Below are 23,326 nucleotides of genomic sequence, written 5' to 3'. Positions count from 1 at the left end.
GTGAACTACCACTGGCACAATTTAGCAGTCTTTGCAAACTTCAAAAAGCAAATGGCCTCGATCTTGGTTCCACTTGCCTCTTTCCCGTGACTTCAGTGGAAATTTCAAATTCAGGATCTGACACAGACTGATTCATGTCCTACACAGTTCTTACAAGTTCATAGAAATGTCTGTTCAATTAGAACCAAGTATTTGAGTTGATGATTGTAATTTTTATACAATGTTGTAATTTGTGTTTAAACAATTTTTTGATTAATGTTTTGTTTCCGTTACAATATTATACTTTAATGGATAATATTGTAACGGAAACAAAACATCAATCAAAAAATTGCTCTCTTTTTTATTCGGGCTACTTAAATTTATTTTGGGCTACCAAAAACTGAAGAGTCCCTGCCCGAAGGGCTACCAGGGATTTTGAAATTTTGCGAGCCCTGATAGTCATACATCAGACATCAACCACAAACTAGAGCATTTGGATTTTAGCGAAATCCAGAAAAAATAAGTTTTGAATATCAAAAACATGTAAGCATATTCTAGTAGAACCAAAACATAAAACTGTGACCCTGTAAATAAGCAACATGTAGCCTCATTAACCATTTAAAACACCAAACTACAGTAAGGTTACAGGGCTGACAAACAATGAAAATACATTTTAATGAGTGTGACATACAGTAATGAATGCATGAGACAGGAGCGAAGGCAGGGGAACGTGACTACTGCAGGTTAAACAGCTTACGCTATAGGAGGGGGATTTGGGTGCCTCTTCTAGAAGGGGATATTAGCAGGATTATCTGGCAACCCTGTTGCTGAGGTGAATAACATTAGAATCCTATTTGTAAAGACTTCTATGCTTCCTGTCCCAAATCCCCCCATTTTATCTCCCTTCTCTCTTGCTTCATAGTACAATTAGTCCACTTTACATTCTCATACCCCAGATTAAAGTCACACGCATGCTTAAAAAGCAGAATATATACACATACTGTATTTATGTGTCCTACTGTGTATCCTCTTTAAAACATGAATGTCACTGTGTGTTTATGTGTGTATGCGCGGGTTTTGATTTTTGTATTCCAATAATAGTACAGGCCTTTCTGCTCCCATAAGCCACTAAGTGTTTGTCATACACACTCGCAATGGTGCATACTTTGAATACTAATACAGAGGGTGTTAGCATTCGTTTTGGGTATGCATGTGTGGCTTTGTACATCTGTATGCACGTGCAGCCAGCAGTGGGAGGGTGAGGTGGTAGCAAGTGCTGTGCGGTGTGACAGAGTGTTGAGATTGGAACGAGTATGTGTGCATTTGAGTGTGACAGCGCGCGCCATGAGGGCATTATGACTGTGTGTGAGTCTGTATATGTGTGTGTTTTATGGACACACTCTGAGGTTAATAAATATTGACAGTGAATTATCTCTTCTGGCAGAGTCGCAGGTGGTTTCGATGGAGCAGACCGGACAGAAATCAAAAGAAAAAACAAAAAAAAGTGCATGTGCACGTTTACACACCGCTCCTATTTTATATTTTTCCTTTTTCAGCTATTCTTAATTTCAGCACAATTCTCGAGAGTCCTTGAGCAAGGCACTGATGACCAGTCGCAATAAACTAGCATGTGACAGCAATAATTACCTGCCAAGATAATAAAGCTGCCCCTCTGCCACCTTGCCATTACGGATTCTCCAGGGTTTCTGCTCTAGCTAGGGGCCGCCATCAGAACACGACAGCCACAGCAACATGGAAATTAGCTAATGCTACACAATTGGGCTACAGAGAGAAAGAGAGACAGACTGAGCAATAAGCAGAGGTAAAAACAAAACTCCAGGATGGAAAGATGAGAGGAAAGTAAAAAAGTTTAAAAAAAAAAAAAGCTGTGAAGAAAGCACAACTCTGGATTTTTCTCTGTAAAGCTTAAAAAGTGCTTTCTAAAAAGCTAAGGGATAATGACAAATTCAGCTTTTATTTAGCCCATTCAATAAGTGAGTGGTGATCGATTAATGTAAAACCCACCCTGTGACACTGCCCAGTCATCACTCTCTTCTTCTCTTCCACACAAACGCTGCCAGTCTCCCACACATACAAATTTAAACCACAAAGCAAAGAGTCTCTGTTGGCATAGTGCTCGTCTCGCTGCATCGCTAAGCCGATGCACAATGTGGCAAAGTGATGCGGCACCTTGCAAGGTCAAATCTAAACTTCCTGAGGCGCTTTTTTTTTTTTAAAGAGCTCCCTGGGACAGATATCAACACTTACACAGATGCCATAGCCTGTAGGAGTTTTGCTGACAGTGTGCCCATTTTAACTTCACGCTGCTGTTTAATGATGCACACGATCTGTGGCTAAAAGCTACATGTTTCCATATCTGATCAGTTTAGGTCTATATATGAAGAAGGATGTAAAATAACACAAACCCCCCCAAATAACGTGTTACTTGTACGCAAGGCTGGATTATGAGTCTATGTATAAATTTCAGGTCTTGTTTCAGCTTCTAATTATTGTTCTTATTTATTTAAATTTAAAATATTGTGACATTTGATGGCATCCCCAACCTTAGATGAACTCTTCATACCTTTTTGAAGAGCAAGGAGTCATCCATGTGCTCCGCGTAGACAGACGTGAGCCGGTATTGGTTCTCAGTGGTTATATCGATCTGGTAGCCGGTCAGGACGTAGCACACTGTGCGAAACTCCTGTATTTTTCTCTGAAACACCTCTTTCAGTCTCTGGTTCCTCAGCTCTGAACTCTCCATTTGTTTACGCAAATCTGCAACACACAAATCAGTTATATAGCACAGTTATTTTGATAGCATAGTTATATGCTATCAATATGTAGAGTTTCTGGAATAACTCCAGCAACTTAAATTAGCATCTCAAAGACTTGATATTATTAAACAGCAAAGCCATAAAAATAAAGATTTAGTCAATTTAAATAAACCTGGATTCTGAACGCACAAGCAAAGAAAAAGACTACAAGTGGGAGACAAAAGCTCGAGCCAGGGTGGAGAATCAGATAAAGAGTCCAGTGGAGAGTCTAGCATGGAACTACTTAACATTTGAGGGCGATGACCAGGGGGTGATAACTGATTCCCAAAAGGCAATATTTAAATCATTTCCATTTTTGCTTTTCAGACCAAGAGAGGAAGACGTGCAATTAGATCTGTGAATGCCTTTCAATTTAACATCCATCAACATTCAGAGTATCAGAGTATTATCCTTCTTATGGTATAGAGCACAAATACATTACTATTTAGTTTGAGATGGATGGAATGAAATCATTGATGAACCATAAGCTAAAATATTAGCAATGCCTAATGTTGCATAAATATTTAATGTTACAGCCGTAGTTACATTAATCATCCAAACACTGCTGCCTGTCTCCCATCAGTGATATATAATTTTACCAATTTAAAGTTTCCCAGTTAGTTAAAATAACTTTTTATTAAAGATTTTATGGCGTTTATGTTTAGCAACATAAACTGGTATCAAACTGGGTGTAGAGAATCATGTACTCATCTACTGTTTTTGGTACCAACTACTAAATATCGTGACACCCCTAGATACCAGCATCAAAAAGTTGTGAATGATATCAATCTCTACCCCACAGCAATCCATCTGCTCACTCAGGGTCTACATACTACTATAAAGCAGAGCACGGTGGCGTCTGAAGCAGTCAGCTGCATCTCCTAGCTGGGAGCAGAGATAATCATGAAGGGGAGAAACAGAATGGGGCTTGACTTTAATTTGTTGAAAATCAATTTGGGATAATTACTTTAATTTGGAGACTTGATTTGAGAAGTCAGAGAAATTAGTTTGTCTGAGGAAAAAATGAGTCGTTGTGGAGGTAATTATTTACAATGTGATCACCACAGAAGAGAAAGTTAAAAAGGATATAGATGCAAATGTGGAGCCATGAATATTTTGTAAGTACACAAGTGGTAAAAGGAGAGCTGGGAAAGGAACAACCACAAAGAGGCAAATATTTACTTTTTGTAGATATTTGTGCAAATCTTCTCAACACTGTGATGTATGCAAATCTGAGAAAATGTAAAAACCAAACAAACAAAAAAAACGAGTGCAGACAGGAGCACCGTAAAGACTATTAACCAAAAAAACAAAAACACATGGATGGGGGAGATGATGTGACCAGGCAAAGAAAATGCTTACCTAACGCCTCTGAAAAGCTTGGTGTTTGCTACTGATTTTTTTAAAGGTTAAAAGCATTTCTGCTGCTCAAATGTGAACCTACATTGTTCAGGGTTATACCTTACTTAACAACCAGTCCTTTTCACTTTTTTCCTCTCTCTCTACAGTCAGCATCAGTCAGTCAAAACTCTCTATTCTCTTACACCATAATGCGTCGTTTCAAGAGCAGTCAGGGAGTTTTTATTCCCATAACTTCTAACCCTGCTGCGACTGATAATTATTTCTACTCATCATTCTCCTCTTCATAGCGTATAGCTTGGCCGATTACATTTTTATCTGTCATTATTAAACAAGTGAATGACTAGAAAGTATAAACTTAAGAGTCTGGGACTGAGCCTGCCAGTGAGTGTCTACGTGCCTGTCTGTCTCCTGGGTGACTGGGCTCCTCTCAAGTGTCAGTCACCGCGGTTAAATACTGTTTCAAGACTTCAGAAATGTGACAAAACTGTCACTTTATGACAGCCATCAAAATGCCCTGAAAATGGTTGGGAATTCTCAGGCTGCAGCAACCAATACATTTCCTTCTCCGTGCAGACAAGTGGACACACAGGAATGTGGACATGTCGTTATCTGTGCAATCGCAAAGACAAACACGTACAAGTGGGCACACAAATGTGTCAACGTACGTGTTGAGTTACTAAATCCGAGTATTAGTTAGAATACTTTTCACACAAACTTTTACAGTTTTGGTGACTTCTGTATTTCAGTCTTGATTGGCGTCTACAGGTCTGTGTACATAATGGCTCAAAGGCTGTCAGCTGCATAGGGAGCGTCTTATTTATATATTTTCTTCTCTCATTTTCAGTCTAAAATACTGCTAAAATTTGCACTCGTATCAGAAGCAAAAACAAACAAAAACTACACTAAACTGTAGTGTCCCAAAACATCTGCAAAAGTCTTGAGCCACCCCTCACATCATTATATAAGGGAAATGGGAAATAGGAGCAGCGATTTACTGAAAAGTGCAAACATGCATAATCAATATTTAGTACGACCATTTTTATTCTTACTCTTCAACACAGCCTGAACTCTCTTAGTCAAGCTTTCTTGTCATTTCTTTAAGTAGTCTTTAGGAATACTTCCCCAGGCTTCTTGAAGGACTGTTCTCTGTCAGGATGATCCCACACTGCTTCAATAATGTAGAGGTCTGGCCTCTGGGGAGGCCCATCCATGACTGATAGTGTTCCACTGTGTGTTTTTCTATTCAGGATCATCATCATGCTGAAAAGTTGTCCAGTTGCCCACTTGTATGATTTGCCATACGTCAGCCTTTCCTACCCATTTACTACCTTTTCTAAAGACGTGGCTTTCAGATAATGATACTTTTATGCCTGCCACTTCTTCTGGCCTCCACTTGCTTTTTGCTGAGATAAGTTTTCAGCTAATAATTTTTGAGAATCATAAAAAACTATATTTTACACCTCTCAAACTGTAATATTTAAAGTTTCCATAGATTTGAAATAAAATGTAAAAAAAAAATCTCTGCACACATGAACCAAGAGAAAGGTTCCACAACAATTAAAATGCAACTCGTGCATACTGTCTCGATAACCACTACGACACTTATTAAATCACAATGTTTCAGTCTGACTGACTTGATAAAGGTACCTGATGAAGCTAAGTGAGACAGTGTGCGGAGGTTATATTTAAACTGTTATAGATTTTCATTAAGAAATGGGTACAAATAATGTGTTTTGCGACAGGCTGCTAATAACAAAGTAAATTTAAAACTGCTTCTTTGCAAAGTTATCTGATTTACCCCTCGAGTTAGGTGCCTTTTTAATGCTTTAATGATTCACAGTTAGTGTTAAGTGGCTTAAGAAACCAAAAAGAAACAAACTAAAAAAAAACATTCATCTGAAATTGTACGAGGACTGGACTGAAAATGAATGAAAAAGCATCCGAAGTCCAAAGAAAAACTTTGAAAGACCTATAAAGACCTAGAACTACTGCTCAAGACAACTTATAAAAAAGATGATGATGATTACTTATTATTATCATCATCATCATCATCATCATCATCATCATCAAAGTTTATTTCCCAGCTAACATGTATTTAATGAAATAATAATTTGTAACAGCAAGAGTAAAAAGTTAAAGCCCTGATTTTTTTCTAATTCTAAACTTACTTTTAAATTTTGTCATCACAATCGTCCAGTATTAATGTGTGAAAAATGCAAAAATGTGGAAACTCATCATCAACACCCACGGCAGAACTAATAACCGCTGGTGTATAAAACTGGACAGTAAATTTTACTAATTAAATGTAATTAAAAATGGAAAACATTTTCTACCTGCTGCTAATTGCTACATGAAGTATTGTTCCTGTAATGTTGCTTAGGTAATTTCTTAACTGAACACACAAAGCTTACAGTGAAGTTGAACCACTACTGACAGCAGGGTAAAGACACACACTACATGGGGTAAAATGTTGTTAAATAATTTTATAGACATTAAAACGTTTCTGTTGATCTCTGATAAGTTTGTAGACTTTCTATTGCACTGACCCAGGTCTTGCAATAAGGACAGATATCACACACTAGGTCTGCTTTATCTACACAGAGTTTAAATTGAACTTACTTGTTACAAACTCAATTTTCATATCATAAGAAATTAAAAGGCAGAGAAGCGAACATGTCAGGAACAGGAGAAGATGACAGAAAAGACAAGAGTGAAAGATGAGAAAAAAATAAGAAGGCTGGGAGTTGGAAAAAAGAAGTGCCAAGAAAATTGAGACCGTGAGCGAGCAGCAGGCAGACAGAGAGAGCACAGAGCGCTGAGCACAAATTGGCCAACAGACTTTTACCAGTGAACTGTCCTGAGCTCCAAATGCATATTTAACCCTGTCATAACTGCACGTCCTCCCTCTAACAGTCTGTCATATAGACACTTAAGAGGACAGAGACTTTCTGAGCCAAAATATCAATGAAGCAGTTCCCAAGAGCAACATGTTCCTTTAGAAAGCAGCAACTGTTGGGTATGGCTTTTCTCTTTTTTTGGATCAGTCTACATGTAAAGAGGACCTTTAACAACCTTTAAAATCTGTACTTTTTATGTTGTCTAAATATCCAGTTCCCCTCTAATGTTAACTATAACATTATATAACAATATAATTAAAAAGAGAAAATCTAGTCATCGGATCAGAAAAGCTTCATCCATGGATCAAACCCTCCCTTGGCCCCTTATCCATTCATCTAACATCAGCTATCCGAAACCTGGATCTGCAATTTCACCTTAAAATATATAAACAAGGTCACCCAGTCCTCCTCCTACCACCTAAGGAATATTGTGAGGATATGAATAATACTGACTTCTAGTGACACCCATACTATCAGTCATGCTCTTATTTCCTCTCAGATTACTGTAATTGTCTTTTAACAGCCATCAATCATATTATTCCACTCTTAATGATGGTATACTGGCTGCCTTTGACTTCTAGACATTACCTATTACTTTTTAAGCCCTGTTTGCTGTTGAATGACATTATAGCTCACTCTTATTCTGATGTCACACTTCTGTGTCATCTTACCCAACACTTCCTTTGAAGGAGCCAAACTAAGGCTGAAGCTGGGGTTGTGCGTGTCATCCCGGGAATGCCCCACAGCACCTCCACTCTGCAAAGAGCGTACAAGATCCCTGAGCCGTGTCACTTCTTGCCGGAGAGCCTCCACTTCCTGCTGGCGCTCTTGTTTGGCAATGGCGGCGGGGTTCACTTTGAGGTGGAGAACACGGGTTTTGACTGGATCGTAGTCTCCCTGAGACACAGAGACATAGATCAAACAGCCATCAGTTATAGAGCAGAACATTTTTTATGCACCATCTCATCTTAGCATCCAGGGCGCCTCACATTCCTCACTCACAGCAGTGATCATCACGCTTCAGCTCACCTCGCTGTTGCCAACTCAACAACTCTGTCAGATTTAGTGACTTTTCATATTCTTTTACAGAGCGCTTTTCCCCTGAAAAATAAGAATGCCTTGTGACAAATGCAGCAGTGTAATGACCAAAGAGTGGAAAGTTGTATTCCCCTGCCTGAGTCTCTTCTCTGTTCGATGAGTGCCCTAGATGTGCAGGCAGCAGCACCCATGAAAAATCCGATTCCTTAAAAATGACTGCCTTTAAGGAACCCGGTGTACTTCCAGTCATGATCAGCTTTGTAGCTTTGATAAACGAAAACTGGCAGCAATAGCTCTATTAATGCCAAAGAGTTACCACACCAAATATTGACTTAATTTAGCTGAGCCACAATATCAATGATTTCTATCATTAACTTCTTTGTGATAACAAAAATACTGACAGCAACAAGTAAATAACAATAAGAAATTAAAATAAACGGAGAGAATACAAAATATACATTGTGAGAATACAGAATACATTGTGCGCTGTCTGTCCTGCGTGCTGCACAACAACATTCAATATTTAGTATTTACTGCTGTTTACACTTAGCTAGATTAATGCGATGGTGTTGTGTTTAGTATGTTGCTCTGTTTTTTTTGCTTGTTTTCTCTTCTTTTTCTCTCAACAGGTGATCCAGGAGATTTTTTTTCTCTCTTCTTTCTCTTTTTAAGTGCCCTTCCTCACTGTCCCTCTTCCCTTCTGATTTTCTTTTCCTTCATCTTTCTTTCTCCCTTTCCTATCCCCCAGTCATGTCTGTCCCGTCTGTAACAACTGAAAATAAAATAAAATAAAATAAATAATAACAACAACAACAAAGGTCGATCAAATGGACCAATACGGCAAGGCCGTGATGATCCATTTGGCAAAGTAAATCCACTGCGTATCCTTGTTGGTCTTCAGACAACAATTCTGACGGCTAAAGAACCAAATGGGACAGGCACAAAAAAAAAATGTTCCACACATGTTCTAACACGCGGAAACACCCCAAAACATTATGAAGCCAAAAGTCTTTGAACGTCAAAGTCTTTCAAAGTCTTTGAACACTATACTGATGCCATCATGTGATTTGAAAATGTCTTGTTATAAAAGGTTACTGCTCAAGTTCCTGGCAAAAATGAGCCTTTCAGATGGGGTTGCTACTCAAGTAAGCACAATTTGTCCATGTATAATTAAGGTAGTGAGGCTGTGTTATGTTGCTTACCCTTGCCAAATACATGCATTTAATGCTTGAGTGAAACACACAAATCCTAACTGAACAAGTTAAAAACATTTTACTATACAATCCTGGTAATGTTCCTTTGGTGTGAGACCAACATATGCAAGAAAAACCCTGCAAACCTTTTATAACCAATTTCAGTTGCTATACATGGAGAGAAATGGTTACAACTGATCTCACATTACAGATTGGGAGAGGAGGTTAGCATAAACAAAAAAAAATACTTGACAGTGTGATCGAAAGCTCTTGACGTTCACGTGAGCTTTCCCTATAAGGAAATAATGTTTTCAGTTATATCAAACAGACACATTAAAGAGAAAGCATTCTTTCCCAGTGTTTTCTTCTCACTCTGCAAGGTCTGGCTAATGCCAATATAAGGAGAGACACACTCAAACAGGAACGCTCACAACATGTACACACCCCTATCTGAGCTCTTGATTACGGGCTAAATTAGATTCTATATGCCTCCAAGCGACGGTTGCCAAATAAACTACAGAATAAAAGACAGAAAAGAAGAAAGAGTATATGAGGAAGAGAAACAGTGAAGGACAAATAAAAGAACATGGTGAAAAACAAACTGTGTCCGGGTACCACTGCCTTCAGCGTTGAGAAAGACCAGAGTGGATGAAGCGTACAGAAAAGCTCATAAATAACTCTTTCATGTACTTTATAAGAAACGATTACATTTCTCGAACTGAGTAACAGTAGATGTGTGTACTTAACATCAAGTATTTTTCCACAGCACACACACACAGTCACAGCCAAACAAAGTGCCCTTTCATTTTCTTCAACTTCAGTCTTTTGAAGTTCTACATCTGTTTACAGAGAGTTTATTTAAAGCTGCATCTGTATGTGCGTTATGATAACCAGAGAGAGAAAATGGAAGGAAGAGACAGATATGTAGATTAGACTTCGAAAAACGCAGTCAAAAGCTACATGCTGTCAAAAAGCAAAAAAATAAATAAATAAAAATCGTCATCTTTAAAAATTTAGGTCAAGCTAAAGTAAATTAGAAAGATTTTGCTGTGGATTCATATTTCACTTTCAGGATGTCTGGACTGAGCTGAAGGGCAAAGTTTTAATTTACTGCTCAACAGAATAAGAACAAACTAAACTAAACAAAAAACAAAAGCAAAGTTACTTCTCTTTGCCTTTCAAGCACATTGCTTTCAAAGCAAGCCAAATGGCATAATTATTTTTAATTGGGTTGACTCTCCTCCTATATCGAACTGAAAGTAAAAAAAATGAAAAAGTCTTTAAAAAGGCATCCATTTGCTTGTCTGAATCTATTTGCCATTTTCACATTTCATAACAAAAGTAATACAGTGAATAAGTGTGATCCTCTGATCTAAAAAAAACAAACAAACAATAACAACCACAACAAAAAAAAAAAAAACACCTGAAAAAAAGGACAATCATCTCCAAAATGAGTAAAGGTAATATTACACTTTATTCTGCATCCATGTCTGCATTCAGTAGGAAAAAAGGTGCACCATTTCATTAAAAATTCTAAATACATTTATTGCTGCAAAAACAGAAAACAGCCAAATTGCCTGAGTTTTCAAAGCGAGCTTCTTAATATTACAGTTCTTTAGATTTTGTAAGTTGGTGTGTGTGTGTGTGTGTACGTATTTACATGCATATTATAGAGCCTGTTCTTCCACACATAATTTACAGTGCAGCAAGGTAGAATGCCATTCTAAGTGCTCGAGGCTACATATCTCTTATTCATAGAACAACAATAACAACACATCTAATACCAGAGTGCAGTCTGTTAAAAAAAAAAAAAAAAGAGCAAAAGGCAGGGAGAGAGGGAGCATCGGAGCAAGATCAAATGTATGAGGAAGAAAGAATGAATAAGAGAACAAGACAAGAATACAAGTTTTGGGGGGGAGGTTGAAGTCCAAAGAACAGTCTGTGTTCTTTAACAGATGCAGAACAAATTGCGCTGAAACATCCACTTATATACTCAACACAGCACCAACCACAGGGGACACATGAGTCACTGATGGAACAGGTGACACATTAATGATGAGTGTGCATTAATTTGAGAGTGGAGGGTACTATCAACCTTAAACCACACGAACCGATAAAGTGAGGTTGAATGGAAAGACAGCAGAGATGCTGGCGAGGCGGGCTTCTTCCACTGAGTGACATTATCAGAAAATAGATTGAAGCTGCTGTCTAGATATTGGCAGGCTAAAGGCTCTGTCCTTTAAAAAAATCTGTCCAGAAGATCAGATGCATTTTAAGGACCAGATCAAATTGAACTGTGATGTACACTCACCCCATCCGCCAAGAGTGGAACAAGACTTTATTTGAAATAATTGTAACATTTTTTGAACAAAAAGGGAACAGTTTTCACTTATCCATTTCTATTCTTTTTACTTTTATTTTAGTGTGATTGTAGTGAGAGGAAAATGTTAATACTCATTACCCACCATTCACACCTAGAAGCTGCCTGGTACCATCCACTCTCACACCTGCTTGCCAATGGACAAGCACCAGTACACACGACTACTACCCACCCAGGATAGTTTGGAGATTTGACACAAGAATTGGTAACTTGTGTGTCCCATGTTTGCCTCTCTAATTCTTCAGTGACCACTGTTGGAACAATCACTATTAAAAGATGCAAGTCACTTTGTCTGATAGCTGACATCTCAAAATTCCATCCATCCCTCCCTCCCTGCCTCCTGGGGGCAGGAGTCTAAGCAGAGATCTCTAACCACTTCCAAGAAGCTCTCAAGAGATCTCTTTAGTGTGTGTGCCCAGTGACCTCCTCCCAGTGGGAGATGCCCTGAACATCTCCTGGTCAGATGCCGAAACTACCTCAACCAGCCTCTTTCACGGTGTGAGTAATGACTCAACTCAGACACGTCAGCATTCTCATTTTTCCAGTCACTACCAAGAGCTTGTGACCACAGATGAGGGTAGGAAAGTAGACTGAACGATCAACCAACAGCTTACTGGCCCATGTGGCTCATTCAGTCACGTGGGCCACCACAAACTGAATTTCATTAACACTGCACTGACCTATGCCTAACGTGTGGACAGCTTTGGTTTTAAGTAAAACAAAGTGCACAAGTAACTTGAGAATAAACAAAAGAGGCTTGCTGCTTCTATGGAACAACTGTGTGATGTCAACTGAAAAACAAACACAGCAAGCAGAAACGCTAGTGTGGCCTCCTGTGACACAGGCAGGCTATGATAAACTCAGAGCAGTTGCTGAATAGGTACTATATCCCTGTCTCAAAGGCAATGAGGGAACTAGGGCTGTATCTTTGTGGAGGTTCCACTCCAATGGTTATTCCTGAATGGGTGAAATTTGTGGATGACGAGCTATCTGCAGCACAGATGTCCTGATAGTGACTTGAAATTGGCTCCCTGTTGTTAAGCAGACATGAAGTGGAGCCTGAAAGCTCAAGACAGAGTTAGGAGAAGTAAAGTCACAGTCTCCGCTAAGAATGTTTTGACTGGTAATGGGCTTACCAGTGTAAGGCTTGGACAATCAGGTATTCTTTGATAAAATCCTATCCAAGTTACGGTTAGACACATGAAAAGAACAAACAGCAGATTCTACGTCGTTCTGAAGAGCCAGGAAGCTGCAGATCAAGGGCTCCAAGAACCACAGGTGTCCATGAGGTAACCACCGACAGTGTAGAATATGAAAGTAAATACTGTGACATCACCCATTGCTTTTTAAAGTCCTGTTCTGAAGCCCCAAGATGAGCGTTTACACCGTCCCATCTTGGTTGCAAAATGACACAGGTTTAAGGCACTTACATGTCCTCTCTCCCCATCAGGGCCCTGCATCCATATTTTATACTGATTCAGATTCCTTGGTTCCTGTGTCATAATATATCAAGTGTGTATCATTGAGAGCACCCTCACATCTATATCTTCAGCTGGCTTTGAGCAGGTCTTAAAAAAAAAAAAAAAACCCCACCAGGTCTGTGCACAGGCCCACAGCAATTTTCTATGTAATATTAATATAGGAATGACTGTCAGGCAATGCCATAGGGACCCAGGCCTTAGGGATTCATGGATGAGCAAGAGGAGATGAGGGCCATGCCTACAAAGCATGAAGGTCTGCAGAGCAGTACCATGTCACATGGAAGACCAAGCTTTACAGGCTCCTCCTTAGTATCAAACCTCCCACATGTAGACAGATCAGTAGAATTGATGCTGTCAGGAATAACTAGAATGCACAATGTCATCTTCTCTTCTGCCACATGTATAAACCAAGTCTTTGCATGACCACTCTTGTGTCTTGCAGCTCTTATTTATTTTGTTACTTAAAAAACTGAACATTGATGGCTTTTCTTGAATTTCTTGGTCAAATCTATTTAAGTTATTGATAACAGGAAATGGCTATAATTCATTTATGTAGCATTTTTCTCATCTTAGTGACCACTCAAAGCACTTTAGACTATAAGAACACACTTAACCACACATTCTAACAGTCTTTTATCCTAAATACTATTTATATCACATCAATGTCCAGTAAAGAATCACAATCTCAACAATGTCTTTGGACTATGGGAAGAAGCTGAAGCAGTTGGATGAAACCCATCTGGGCTTAGGGAAAACAGGGAAATGCAACAGAGAACGGATCCAAGCTGAGGGTCGAACCCAGAAACAACTTTTTATGAGATGAAAGTGTAGGCAAGACTGATGTTATATGTGGGAATAATCTGGTGCCAGAACCTTTTTTTAGCACCAGGTTATTGGTGCTTATATCATCAATGTGACCTTTAGTAGGGTTTGTAACAGCAAAGCTTAAACTGTTTTAGTAAATTCACGAAGAATATCAAGAAAATTAGTTGTGAAAGTCTTACAAATGTGCCAAAGGCATTTCTAAATAGATTTCCTGTCCATCTGTCAAAAATTATGAAAACATCACTGTAAGACCCTATATTCAGTTTAAATTAATAAATAAAAAGGCATTGTTAATGAAGCACCTCAAAAAACCAAACCAAACCCCCCCCCACACACACACACACACCAAAAAAAACCAAACAAACAAAAATCAAAACAACACAATACAACTAAACATCATGTTTCTGTGGCTGTGTATTGTACAACACTTGCAGATGTAAGCATATGCACAACAGAGAGACTATGTTTATGCAACCTCATGCAATTATTTCTGTTTAGACACTAGCATGAGAGCAAAGCATCAAGTACAACCCTTCAAATCTACCATTACGACTGCCATGATCTGCAATGTATCAATTAAAAAAAAGAAAAGAAAAAAAGAAAAAGAGAGAGATGAACAAATATTAGCAGACAAACAAGTGAGGGAAACTAAGGAACAGATTCATATTACAGACCACAGACCTTTTTGTTGTTGTCATTAACTAAATCAAAATTACACGGTAATAAACATCATTTTTCCCCATTAAGAATAAAGACCTGAAACCACAAAAGGGCCAACTCGAGATGAGACAGAACACACCGGGTGAAAAGTCCTTCATGGACTCTAAAAGCTTCTCTGGAAAAACATTAATGTTAAAAATAAAACTGCACTGAACACTGAAGGTTCTTGGAGATGGTTTTGTTAGAACATTTCAGAGTTACTACTGTTACTAAAATAAGGCTTAAGAAAGTCAATGAAATAATAACCAGCACATTCTTTTTAAATCTATACTGAAATATAAAATAGTAAACAAGTTTATGTTTTGCCCCTCTCCATTTCCAAATCAGATGGTTATCTAAAAATCATACAGCCTCTACAGTCACTGTTATGAACGATCCAGCATGTTTGGGGGAAAAACTGGTGCACATAACGTAATCAGTTTATATTTTTGCCGTCATTAATAATGAATGCAGTTCAAAAATAAAGAGATGAAAGCATAGCAGTTCTGATTCTCCCAGTGTTAAAGGTGGCTCTTTTATCAGTGAGAGAAATCATTAGTTAGCAAGACCAGCAACCACAGAAGGCTGACATCAGCCAAATTACACAAGAACTGACCTGAATGCAGAAAAGTACTGTCAGGTTTTGATAAAGCAAATTAATTGCAAATTAATCACTGCACCCATTTTCCATTTTTCCAAGAAAAATATGAAAAGAATTAAGGGTACCTGAAAACCATCACACAGCACTGTACTTAAGCAACCTCCGCCAAAGCACAATACTTGCAAAATATGCACAAAAACAAACAAACAAAAAAACCCCAAACTGCTTTTGCTAAAAGGTATAAACAACACATTTTACTTAAGTCAAAATGCATGTCAAGTACAACCAGGCTGTGATTGCACACCAGGAAGAGATATTAGCACCTGGGGATGTGTGATCCAAATCTAAACAAATGACTCAACTAACCATCGCTGAAGCATTTGCTAGTTGCACTCCATATGACAGAAACAGCAAACACAACATGCATTTTACATTGTTTAGTCAATGACAGTCCAAACTGTGGAAAAGAAGGGCTTTAAACAACTAATTAAAAAGCTCATCCCAAAATGCAACATCCCAGCTAGCAATTATTTTCTAATTTAAAGTTAATTCTGTAACAATATGGTGCAGCTCCCAAAAAGTTACAAGGTTAAGCCGTGTTATGCAGTTCTGTTAAACTTTTACTTCGTTTTCAGAGAAAACATTACCCTGGCTACTTCTGTGCCTACATTTGACTGATGCTGTGTCACTGGATACAATACTGTGTCACTGCTATTGTACAATAATGCTGCTGCTCCTGGCACCTCGTGACAATAGTTCACACTTTGAAGTATGTAGTCTGTCATCAGTGACAGCAGCTCATTGGAAAAGAAGGATGGAAAATACCCTTCATTTTGTTTGCACTAATAAATGCTGCTGCCTGCAACTGATAAAATATTGCTCGGGACTTTTAGCTATATTGTCATAGATATCATTATTGCAAATATTCTTGAAATATTATGGTTTAATTCAGAGGCTATAACATCCACCCTCATTGCCAAGTATGTATGTGTCCCTACAGAACACAAGGTGCTCGAGTTTGTTGAAAATGTGCCAAAAAATAAATAAATAAATACAATGTGATATCAGCAATTTTTCCTTTTTTCAGGCACACAAAACAAACAGATTTCCATAACATTTGTTCTCTGTTGTTTAAACAATTATGTAAGTTCTGCCTGACTCTGCTCTCTGCCACCAAAGATGCTGCAGAGTGCCCTCTGGTGGACAAACTATGCAGCATCAAGTCTGTGTAGCTTCCCAGTCATCCAGGTCATGGTAATCTTAGTAGGGGGAAGAAGAAGAAAAAAAAAATATCGACTGGACTTCTTTAAGTTTCTATGCAACATCAACACTCCCGACATTCGCTGAAAAGTGTTTCTCCTATCTCGTTAACTGTTTTAATTTTCATTTATCGGCCATTATAAATACCAGCATCAGCAAATGGCTAATCTTGGCCGTTATACTGAAAAAGTTATTAAACCCTAAATAATATGGAATGTACTACAGTCCTTGCAAAAACTGGATTTTGAGGGCCAATTACAGCTGCGCCATTGGGTGATGATCCTGCAAATTGATGTTAACAAGTAAACAACAAGTAACTGATCAATCAAAAGTTTTTTAGCTTGTGCTCTCATAAATGCATGAAATCAATATTGTTTTTATTATAAAAATCTGTCCCACTTTAGATTGCTGTTGAGCATTTAACCAGTACTTGTGCAAGTACATGCACACCCTTCTGTATTTTTCTTTAAGTCCACCAATCAGCATGTCTAAAGAGAGAAAACAGAAGTGTTTTTAAGTGTTACACTTTAACTTTAGGTTTAATGAAAATGGGCTGGATGTATGTGTCATTTAAAGTCTCTGCTGTGTCCAGAGAGGACAGAGTTTGATTCTATTTGCCTGTGCAATAGGTGTTCAACTGCAAACAATAAGCCTACTTTGTGATAAATTGACATCTATCGATATCAGCATTGATACTGACCAATATTTATCAACTCTCATCGATGCTTCTGTATTTTTGGTGTAATATAAAGCTTTAACTGGATGCAACACTCCATCACGCTCCCTGATGTTTGAATGCAAGTCTTCCAGTTTGTGCAAGTCCTCTGTCGCTAGGGCCTCTTGTCTGATCTGTGTGCAGCTTGGAGTGTTTGCCTAGCAACACTGACTTCACAGTCAAAAACACCCTCTAGTCTGAGCCCAACTGCCAACCACACAACACTGTGTCAAACACCTGATTTTCTTTCCCATTTATTTACCTCTAGAAGAACTTTTTTTTTTTTTTTCTTCTCCAGTTTGCATCACGTTTCTAAATTTAATAAGTAACTATGTTAAATGACTCTGATCTCAATCCTGACTGAAATAACCCAGTATCATTTAATCTTGATTATCAAAATAAAGAAAAAAAAAATACATGTTTAAAAAAACATAAGTACATAAATATGGTAGAGAGACCCTACAATAATACACAGAAAACCCCAACATTCAAACAACCTCCTATGAGCAAGCACTTTGTGACAGTGAGAAGGATAGTGACTATAATAACTCCGTCGATAGCACTTCTAAAACCAGAATCTCTTTGTATGGCGTTTTTAGAAGGATTATATCTGCTCATACACTGTCATTGTGATTCCTAGTTTAAAAAGTTGTTGCTTAGTTTTTAACTAACTGTAAGATAAAAAATTACATTCATTCACTTCTACTGATCTATTCAGAGTTAATTTTGGGTGTTCAATGATCACTACGCTGGTTTCAAGATTTTAAAGGTACAACCACTAGTTTTATAGCTAAATTGCTCAAAAGCAATCTCACTGCACTGGTCATCCAAGTGATCGACACCTGTGTATTTCAGTACGATTTAAATATAAAGGCACTAATAATGGGACTGGCTACGAAAATCTTATATGGAAGTTGATATAATACTAATAAAAAAAAATGCAATGTCAGTTTATTTGAGCAATCAATTCTGTTAACTCATCCTTATTCAGCTATTCACTTCTTCTTTCAAATAGTTCTCCATTCAGTCACTCATCTCCTCAGTCAGTCTGATGTAGAGGTCTCTTGGTGTGCATTAGACCATGAAAGAGTCATAAAAATTAGCTCCTAAGAACTGACCTGATCCATTGACTGTGTAACCTTGAAACCCACACACACACACACACACACACACACACACACACATCAATTGCCTTAAAGGTGGTGGTCATGCTTGAAAAAACATGGATTTCATTCAACCCACTGCTAAATGGAACCAACACGCTTGCCCACACACGTTTCATTAAAGTGCCCTGTTGGCTTAGTTTGGCACAGTATGAGTCAGGGGAGTTAGAGAAGCTGACTGAGATGAAATGCACGCACGCACGCACCATTTTTAAAGAAAAAACAGGAAAAGAGAGTTAAATAACTTTGGAAGATGAAAGCAGCTGGATTAGATGCACACAGTCAAATGTGTGTGTGTGTCTGTGTTTATGTTTCACGAATGTTGTCTACCAATTTAATTTTAGCCAGTGTCATTCGCAGCTAACACTAGGGAGGTCCACAAAATGCTCTGTGTATTGTAATCCTTTCCACCAACAAAGGAAGGATTTCAAATCAGCCACAGGTTGTGCGATTTTTCCATTGGATGCTGCTCAAGTCACACCTGGGTCCAATTATGTTTGAAAAACTGTCAGATATGTGAAACGTTTGTGTGAATCAATCTGTAGTGTCATGCGGGCTCGTCTGCTGCCCTTGGGGTTATTAAATTGGTTCCTTTGTGCCAGACGAGTAAATCCATCACAGAAAACAGTTGGAGGGAACTTTAAGCGCCTACCTGTAGGTTGTGTCTCTCCAGTCTCATCTCCAGAATGTTATTCTGCTCCTCCAAACGTTGCCGCTCTCTCTCTAAATCTTCAATTTTCTGTCTGAGAAAAAAAATGCATGCACATACACCGTTTAATAACGCCTAACATGCAAAGATGTGACCATGTATGTCACCGAGTGAACAGGTTAATCTTAGGCGTACAGCTCTGCTCAGGCATGCATGTGAGGCATTAGTGATTTAATCCTTTATATGTATAGTCATGAATTTTTCATTGCAACAAGTTGAGGTCAACCCACCTGAGAATGGTGACCTCTTCTTTGGTCAGTAAAGAGTTGCTGTCAGTAGCAGAGGCCTGCTGCTTCTTTAAAGACTCCAGCTCCAGCTCCGCCTGGGACACAAAGAAAATGATCCTGGTGTACTATCATCAGACCACCTTTGGCCGTGTGCCTGGCAGAAACCTTCTGCCTGCAGATAAATCCTGAAGACTGTATTATAGTGGGCTGCTATCTTTTTGACACAGACATCAAGACAAACAGATATATCCTTTACACACCATTAGTCCACTAACTTATTTTCTGTTTCACAACGTCCTGATCTTTTTACCTCTTACTCGTTTCTATTCCATCTGTCTCATAGTTGTTTTTTTTCCCTCTGATCTTGCTCTCGTCTGTAAAATTATCCCTCATTTCCATTTGCACACCAATTTTCCTCCTTCTCTGACAGCATCTGCCCGTCTCTCAGTGCATCCCCACTCCCAGTCTTCCCAAGACAGATAAGTAATTACTGCTATACCAGACAGGTAGATTTCACGCGTCAATACTCATTGCTATGGCTATGTTGATGTCACCTCGGCAACAAGGAGCCAAGAAAAGAAGGAAGATCATAGAATGAGTAAAGAGTCGTAGGGTGCGTTTCAAGGTTTCAGGTCACACCTGCCAACTCGCTACATTATCCGGGACTATATTTAAAAGCAGAATACTTCTGTCTGTAAGAGTTTTCTGTCATTTCTAAAATCTTCAATTGAGAAAAATGTACATGCCAAGATTGACAGATAAACCTGTTAAATGTACTGACACACTCAGGACTGAAAAAAGAACATGTGCTAAAGTTTACATCTGTTTTCATTTTTTTACACTGTCATTAAAAGATTACTTAATGACAGTGTAAAAAAATGCATAGATTCTTTTGCATCCATATTTCATTTTCTTCTTACATTTAGCTGGTTGGGTGGTTATATTCATCAATTTTCTACCACTTACATGAATCTGGGCTGTTTGAACCAGAGTCTAAACAAAGATAACAGGATTTCTCTCTCTCCCCAGCCATCTCCTCCAGCTCTTCCAGGGGCACAGTGAGGCAAGCCAGACATAAGACATTATCTCTCCAGTGTGCCCCTGGGTGTCCTCCTGGTAGGACATGCCTGAAACACCTCACCTAAGAAGTATCCAGGAGGAGTCTTAGTCAGGATGTATAGACAGACTATTGTGAGCCTCTACTGAATGACTGAGCCCCTGACCTCATCTTTAAGTGGGATCCCAGAAAACCTTTGGATGAAGCTCATTTCCACTTGTACAGTGGCTTGCAAAAGTATTCGGCCCCCTTGAACTTTTCACACACCCCACTTTGCAGTTATTTATTTGTAAAAAATGTTTGGAATCATGTATGATTTTCGTTCTACTTCTCACGTGTGCACCACTTTGTATTGGTCTTTCACATCAGTAAAATTGATTCATGTTTGTGGCTGTAATGTGACAAATTGTGGAAAAGTTCAAGGGGGCCGAATACTTTTGCAAGCCACTGTATCTGAGATTTTATTCTTTCAGTCACTGCCCAAATCTTGGGGTATTCAGTAACGGCAGAAAGGTAAATCAACCAGTAAATCGATGGCTACACACTGACGCTCAGATGTCTCTTCACTGCAACAGACTGGAACAGAGTCACAAAGTCCTTTAATTAATTAAATGGAGTTATATATGCATGTTGTGTAGGTAACTTCAACAGATTGTACATAAAGATGCATGATTCCCACCTCCTGCTACTGAAGTCTGCCTTCCCGCTTGTTCTAATTATATCAATTATTAACCTGGAGCCTCCAGGACAGTGGGCACATGATACTGGTGGCCACCCAAAGGTGCACACACATGCTACTTTCCTTTAATTTCACATAGTCTACATGGCACAATCATAGATGCTGGTTATGCTCTTATCATCTTTTTGTAACTGCTATATGTGAAATTAGCTAGCTACATCTCAAACGCTTTTTGCAAAAATAGACTGATTGTGCTCTTGGATCCATGTCTCCAAACTGGTTGATACTGCTTATACTTTGGCTGCTAATTACTTGACTGGTGAAAAATGCCTGTGCCTTTTATAGAAACGGCATGTTGCAACAACAACAACAACAACAACAACAACAACAACAACAAAACCAACCCAAAAAACGGGATTGCCGGTGCACTTACTGTTTGTAGCTGCAGTTTTAGTATCCCTGTCTCCTCCTGCGCTTTGGTCAGCTGAGCCTGAATTAACAGGACAAAAGAAATGTAATGTAGAAGCAAAAAGAAAAATGACCCTAGCCTACTGATATGTAGTAATAGCCCTCCAAAAAACAAAGGAAAGAAGCCAGTTAGTACTTCAAAATAACATCCCTGTTGAGAAATGAGTTGCTATCAACCAAAATACTAGGTCTTTCATGGGTTATGATTTTGTATTGTAGTGTCCTAAGGCAGTGTGTTGTGGAAGCTTTTGTGTTTGTTCCATTTTCTTACAGATCAAGCTGCATTTTATTAACCTTCATGTTTGATTAGCCAAGCTGTGACACTACGAGTGCAGGGGGTGCTAGGTTAGTGCTGATTCCCGTTTCAGCACAGCAACTGCCAAATTCACAGTGATTGTTGGCCGATTATTAAAATAAAAGGTTTGTAGAGAAATTCAAGGTATTTCGCCCATCTCTTTCAAAAGTGAGTCACAGTGTAAACAGCATAATGCAGTAACTTTAAAAGGGCAAAACTGGAGAGAATCAAACTGGTTCTGCACTTAAACATGGCAATTCTGTCAAACTGAGGGAATTAAAAGAAAAGGGTGAAAATCTCTGCAACGTAAGTCCAGTATTATCCATTTTCACTGTAGATGTGTTTCAGTCTGTCCACTAAACAAGAGTATTGAGGATGTAAACAACAAGCAGCTGAAGCTAAGCAGCATGCAATTACTGTGCCCTCAGCTACGAGCCATGTGTCAAACAGCTACATGCATAATAATCTGGTCGGCAGCTTAGTGGAAGTCAGTACTTTCAAATTCAACTTTGAAAAACAAAACAAAGAGCAGAAGACAAAAAAAGTATATTTATGCACGCCTGCAGACACACCTCCATCTCTGCATTATGGCTCTGTGTCTTCTGCAGTATGTCCTCGGCCTCCCTGAGTCGTTTGCTCAGTTGAGGAGAGTACTCAGTAGGCGCCAGCTCGCTGTCATAGGACTCTAATATGGCACGCATTCCATCCCGCTCCTGCAACATAAAACGTTACACATTAACAGCACTGTAACACGGTAAATCTGCTGATTAATAAACAAATTTCACCGTATCCAATAAAGTAAAAGAAAAAGTTGTGGGAATTTTAACATTTTGTGGCATCACATAGTAAATGTCTATCTGTATCTGCATGAAAAAACAAAATAAGAAAGCATCTTTCTTATTTTTTTTCTCTAATTGTTACTATGTTTCTTTTTGTTTGCTGTGTTCAGGTGACCATCAAACGCATGTATAAGTCAGTAACACAGTATGAGGCAGCTACAGCTTTCTTATCCAAGCTGTGATAAGAGAAGCTTAGGGTTGTGCCCATGCTCATCTGTATTTCTAAAACTGAAAGAATCAAATCAAAGAAAAATGCCTTTGTAGACAAAGAATACCAGAATAAATAAAGAGCACGTGTTGCCTATATTATGCTTCCTCATCATCTCCTCTTTAATGTGCTGAATAGTAAAAGTTTTGTCCTCTGTAATGTAGTCAGAGGCATACCTGCTTCTCTTCAACAGAAAAAATATTTCTTTTAAAGCGTCAACAGGACTGACATACAGTTTCCAAATAGCTATCAAAGTTGTCGGAGATTTTTACATTTACTGTTCATATAAGAAATTGAAGTCATAAGCAAAGAGAAAATAAACTGCAATGGCCTGTTGTGGTGTGTGAATGGAACCTAATAAATGCACGATCATTGTATAGAGGATCAAAAAGGCAATAATAATAGGATTAGATATAAATGAAATCACTCAAAAAC

The 23,326-nt window shown here is 38.5% G+C and overlaps 1 protein-coding gene across 1 annotated transcript in view; it reads right to left on the bottom strand.

The window, feature by feature from the left end:
* Positions 1 to 23,326, bottom strand: part of mad1l1 (mitotic arrest deficient 1 like 1) — a 62,267-nt gene that overhangs the window by 21,408 nt on the left and 17,533 nt on the right. Inside the window, exons 12-17 of the mRNA XM_084931900.1 lie at positions 22,417 to 22,557; positions 21,515 to 21,571; positions 19,349 to 19,440; positions 19,062 to 19,152; positions 7,726 to 7,951; positions 2,564 to 2,757 (exon numbers count right to left, since the gene is read on the bottom strand). Of these exons, the coding sequence (XP_084788026.1) occupies positions 2,564 to 2,757; positions 7,726 to 7,951; positions 19,062 to 19,152; positions 19,349 to 19,440; positions 21,515 to 21,571; positions 22,417 to 22,557 (801 nt within the window). The remainder of the gene's footprint in view (positions 1 to 2,563; positions 2,758 to 7,725; positions 7,952 to 19,061; positions 19,153 to 19,348; positions 19,441 to 21,514; positions 21,572 to 22,416; positions 22,558 to 23,326) is intronic.

The sequence above is a fragment of the Perissodus microlepis genome, chromosome 6 (assembly GCF_051167445.1).
Source record: "Perissodus microlepis isolate ML-2025 ecotype Zambia chromosome 6, ASM5116744v1, whole genome shotgun sequence".
NCBI lineage: Eukaryota > Metazoa > Chordata > Actinopteri > Cichliformes > Cichlidae > Perissodus > Perissodus microlepis.
The sequence above is the reverse complement of the archived record's forward strand: the minus strand, read 5'-3'. Positions and strand labels throughout refer to the sequence as shown.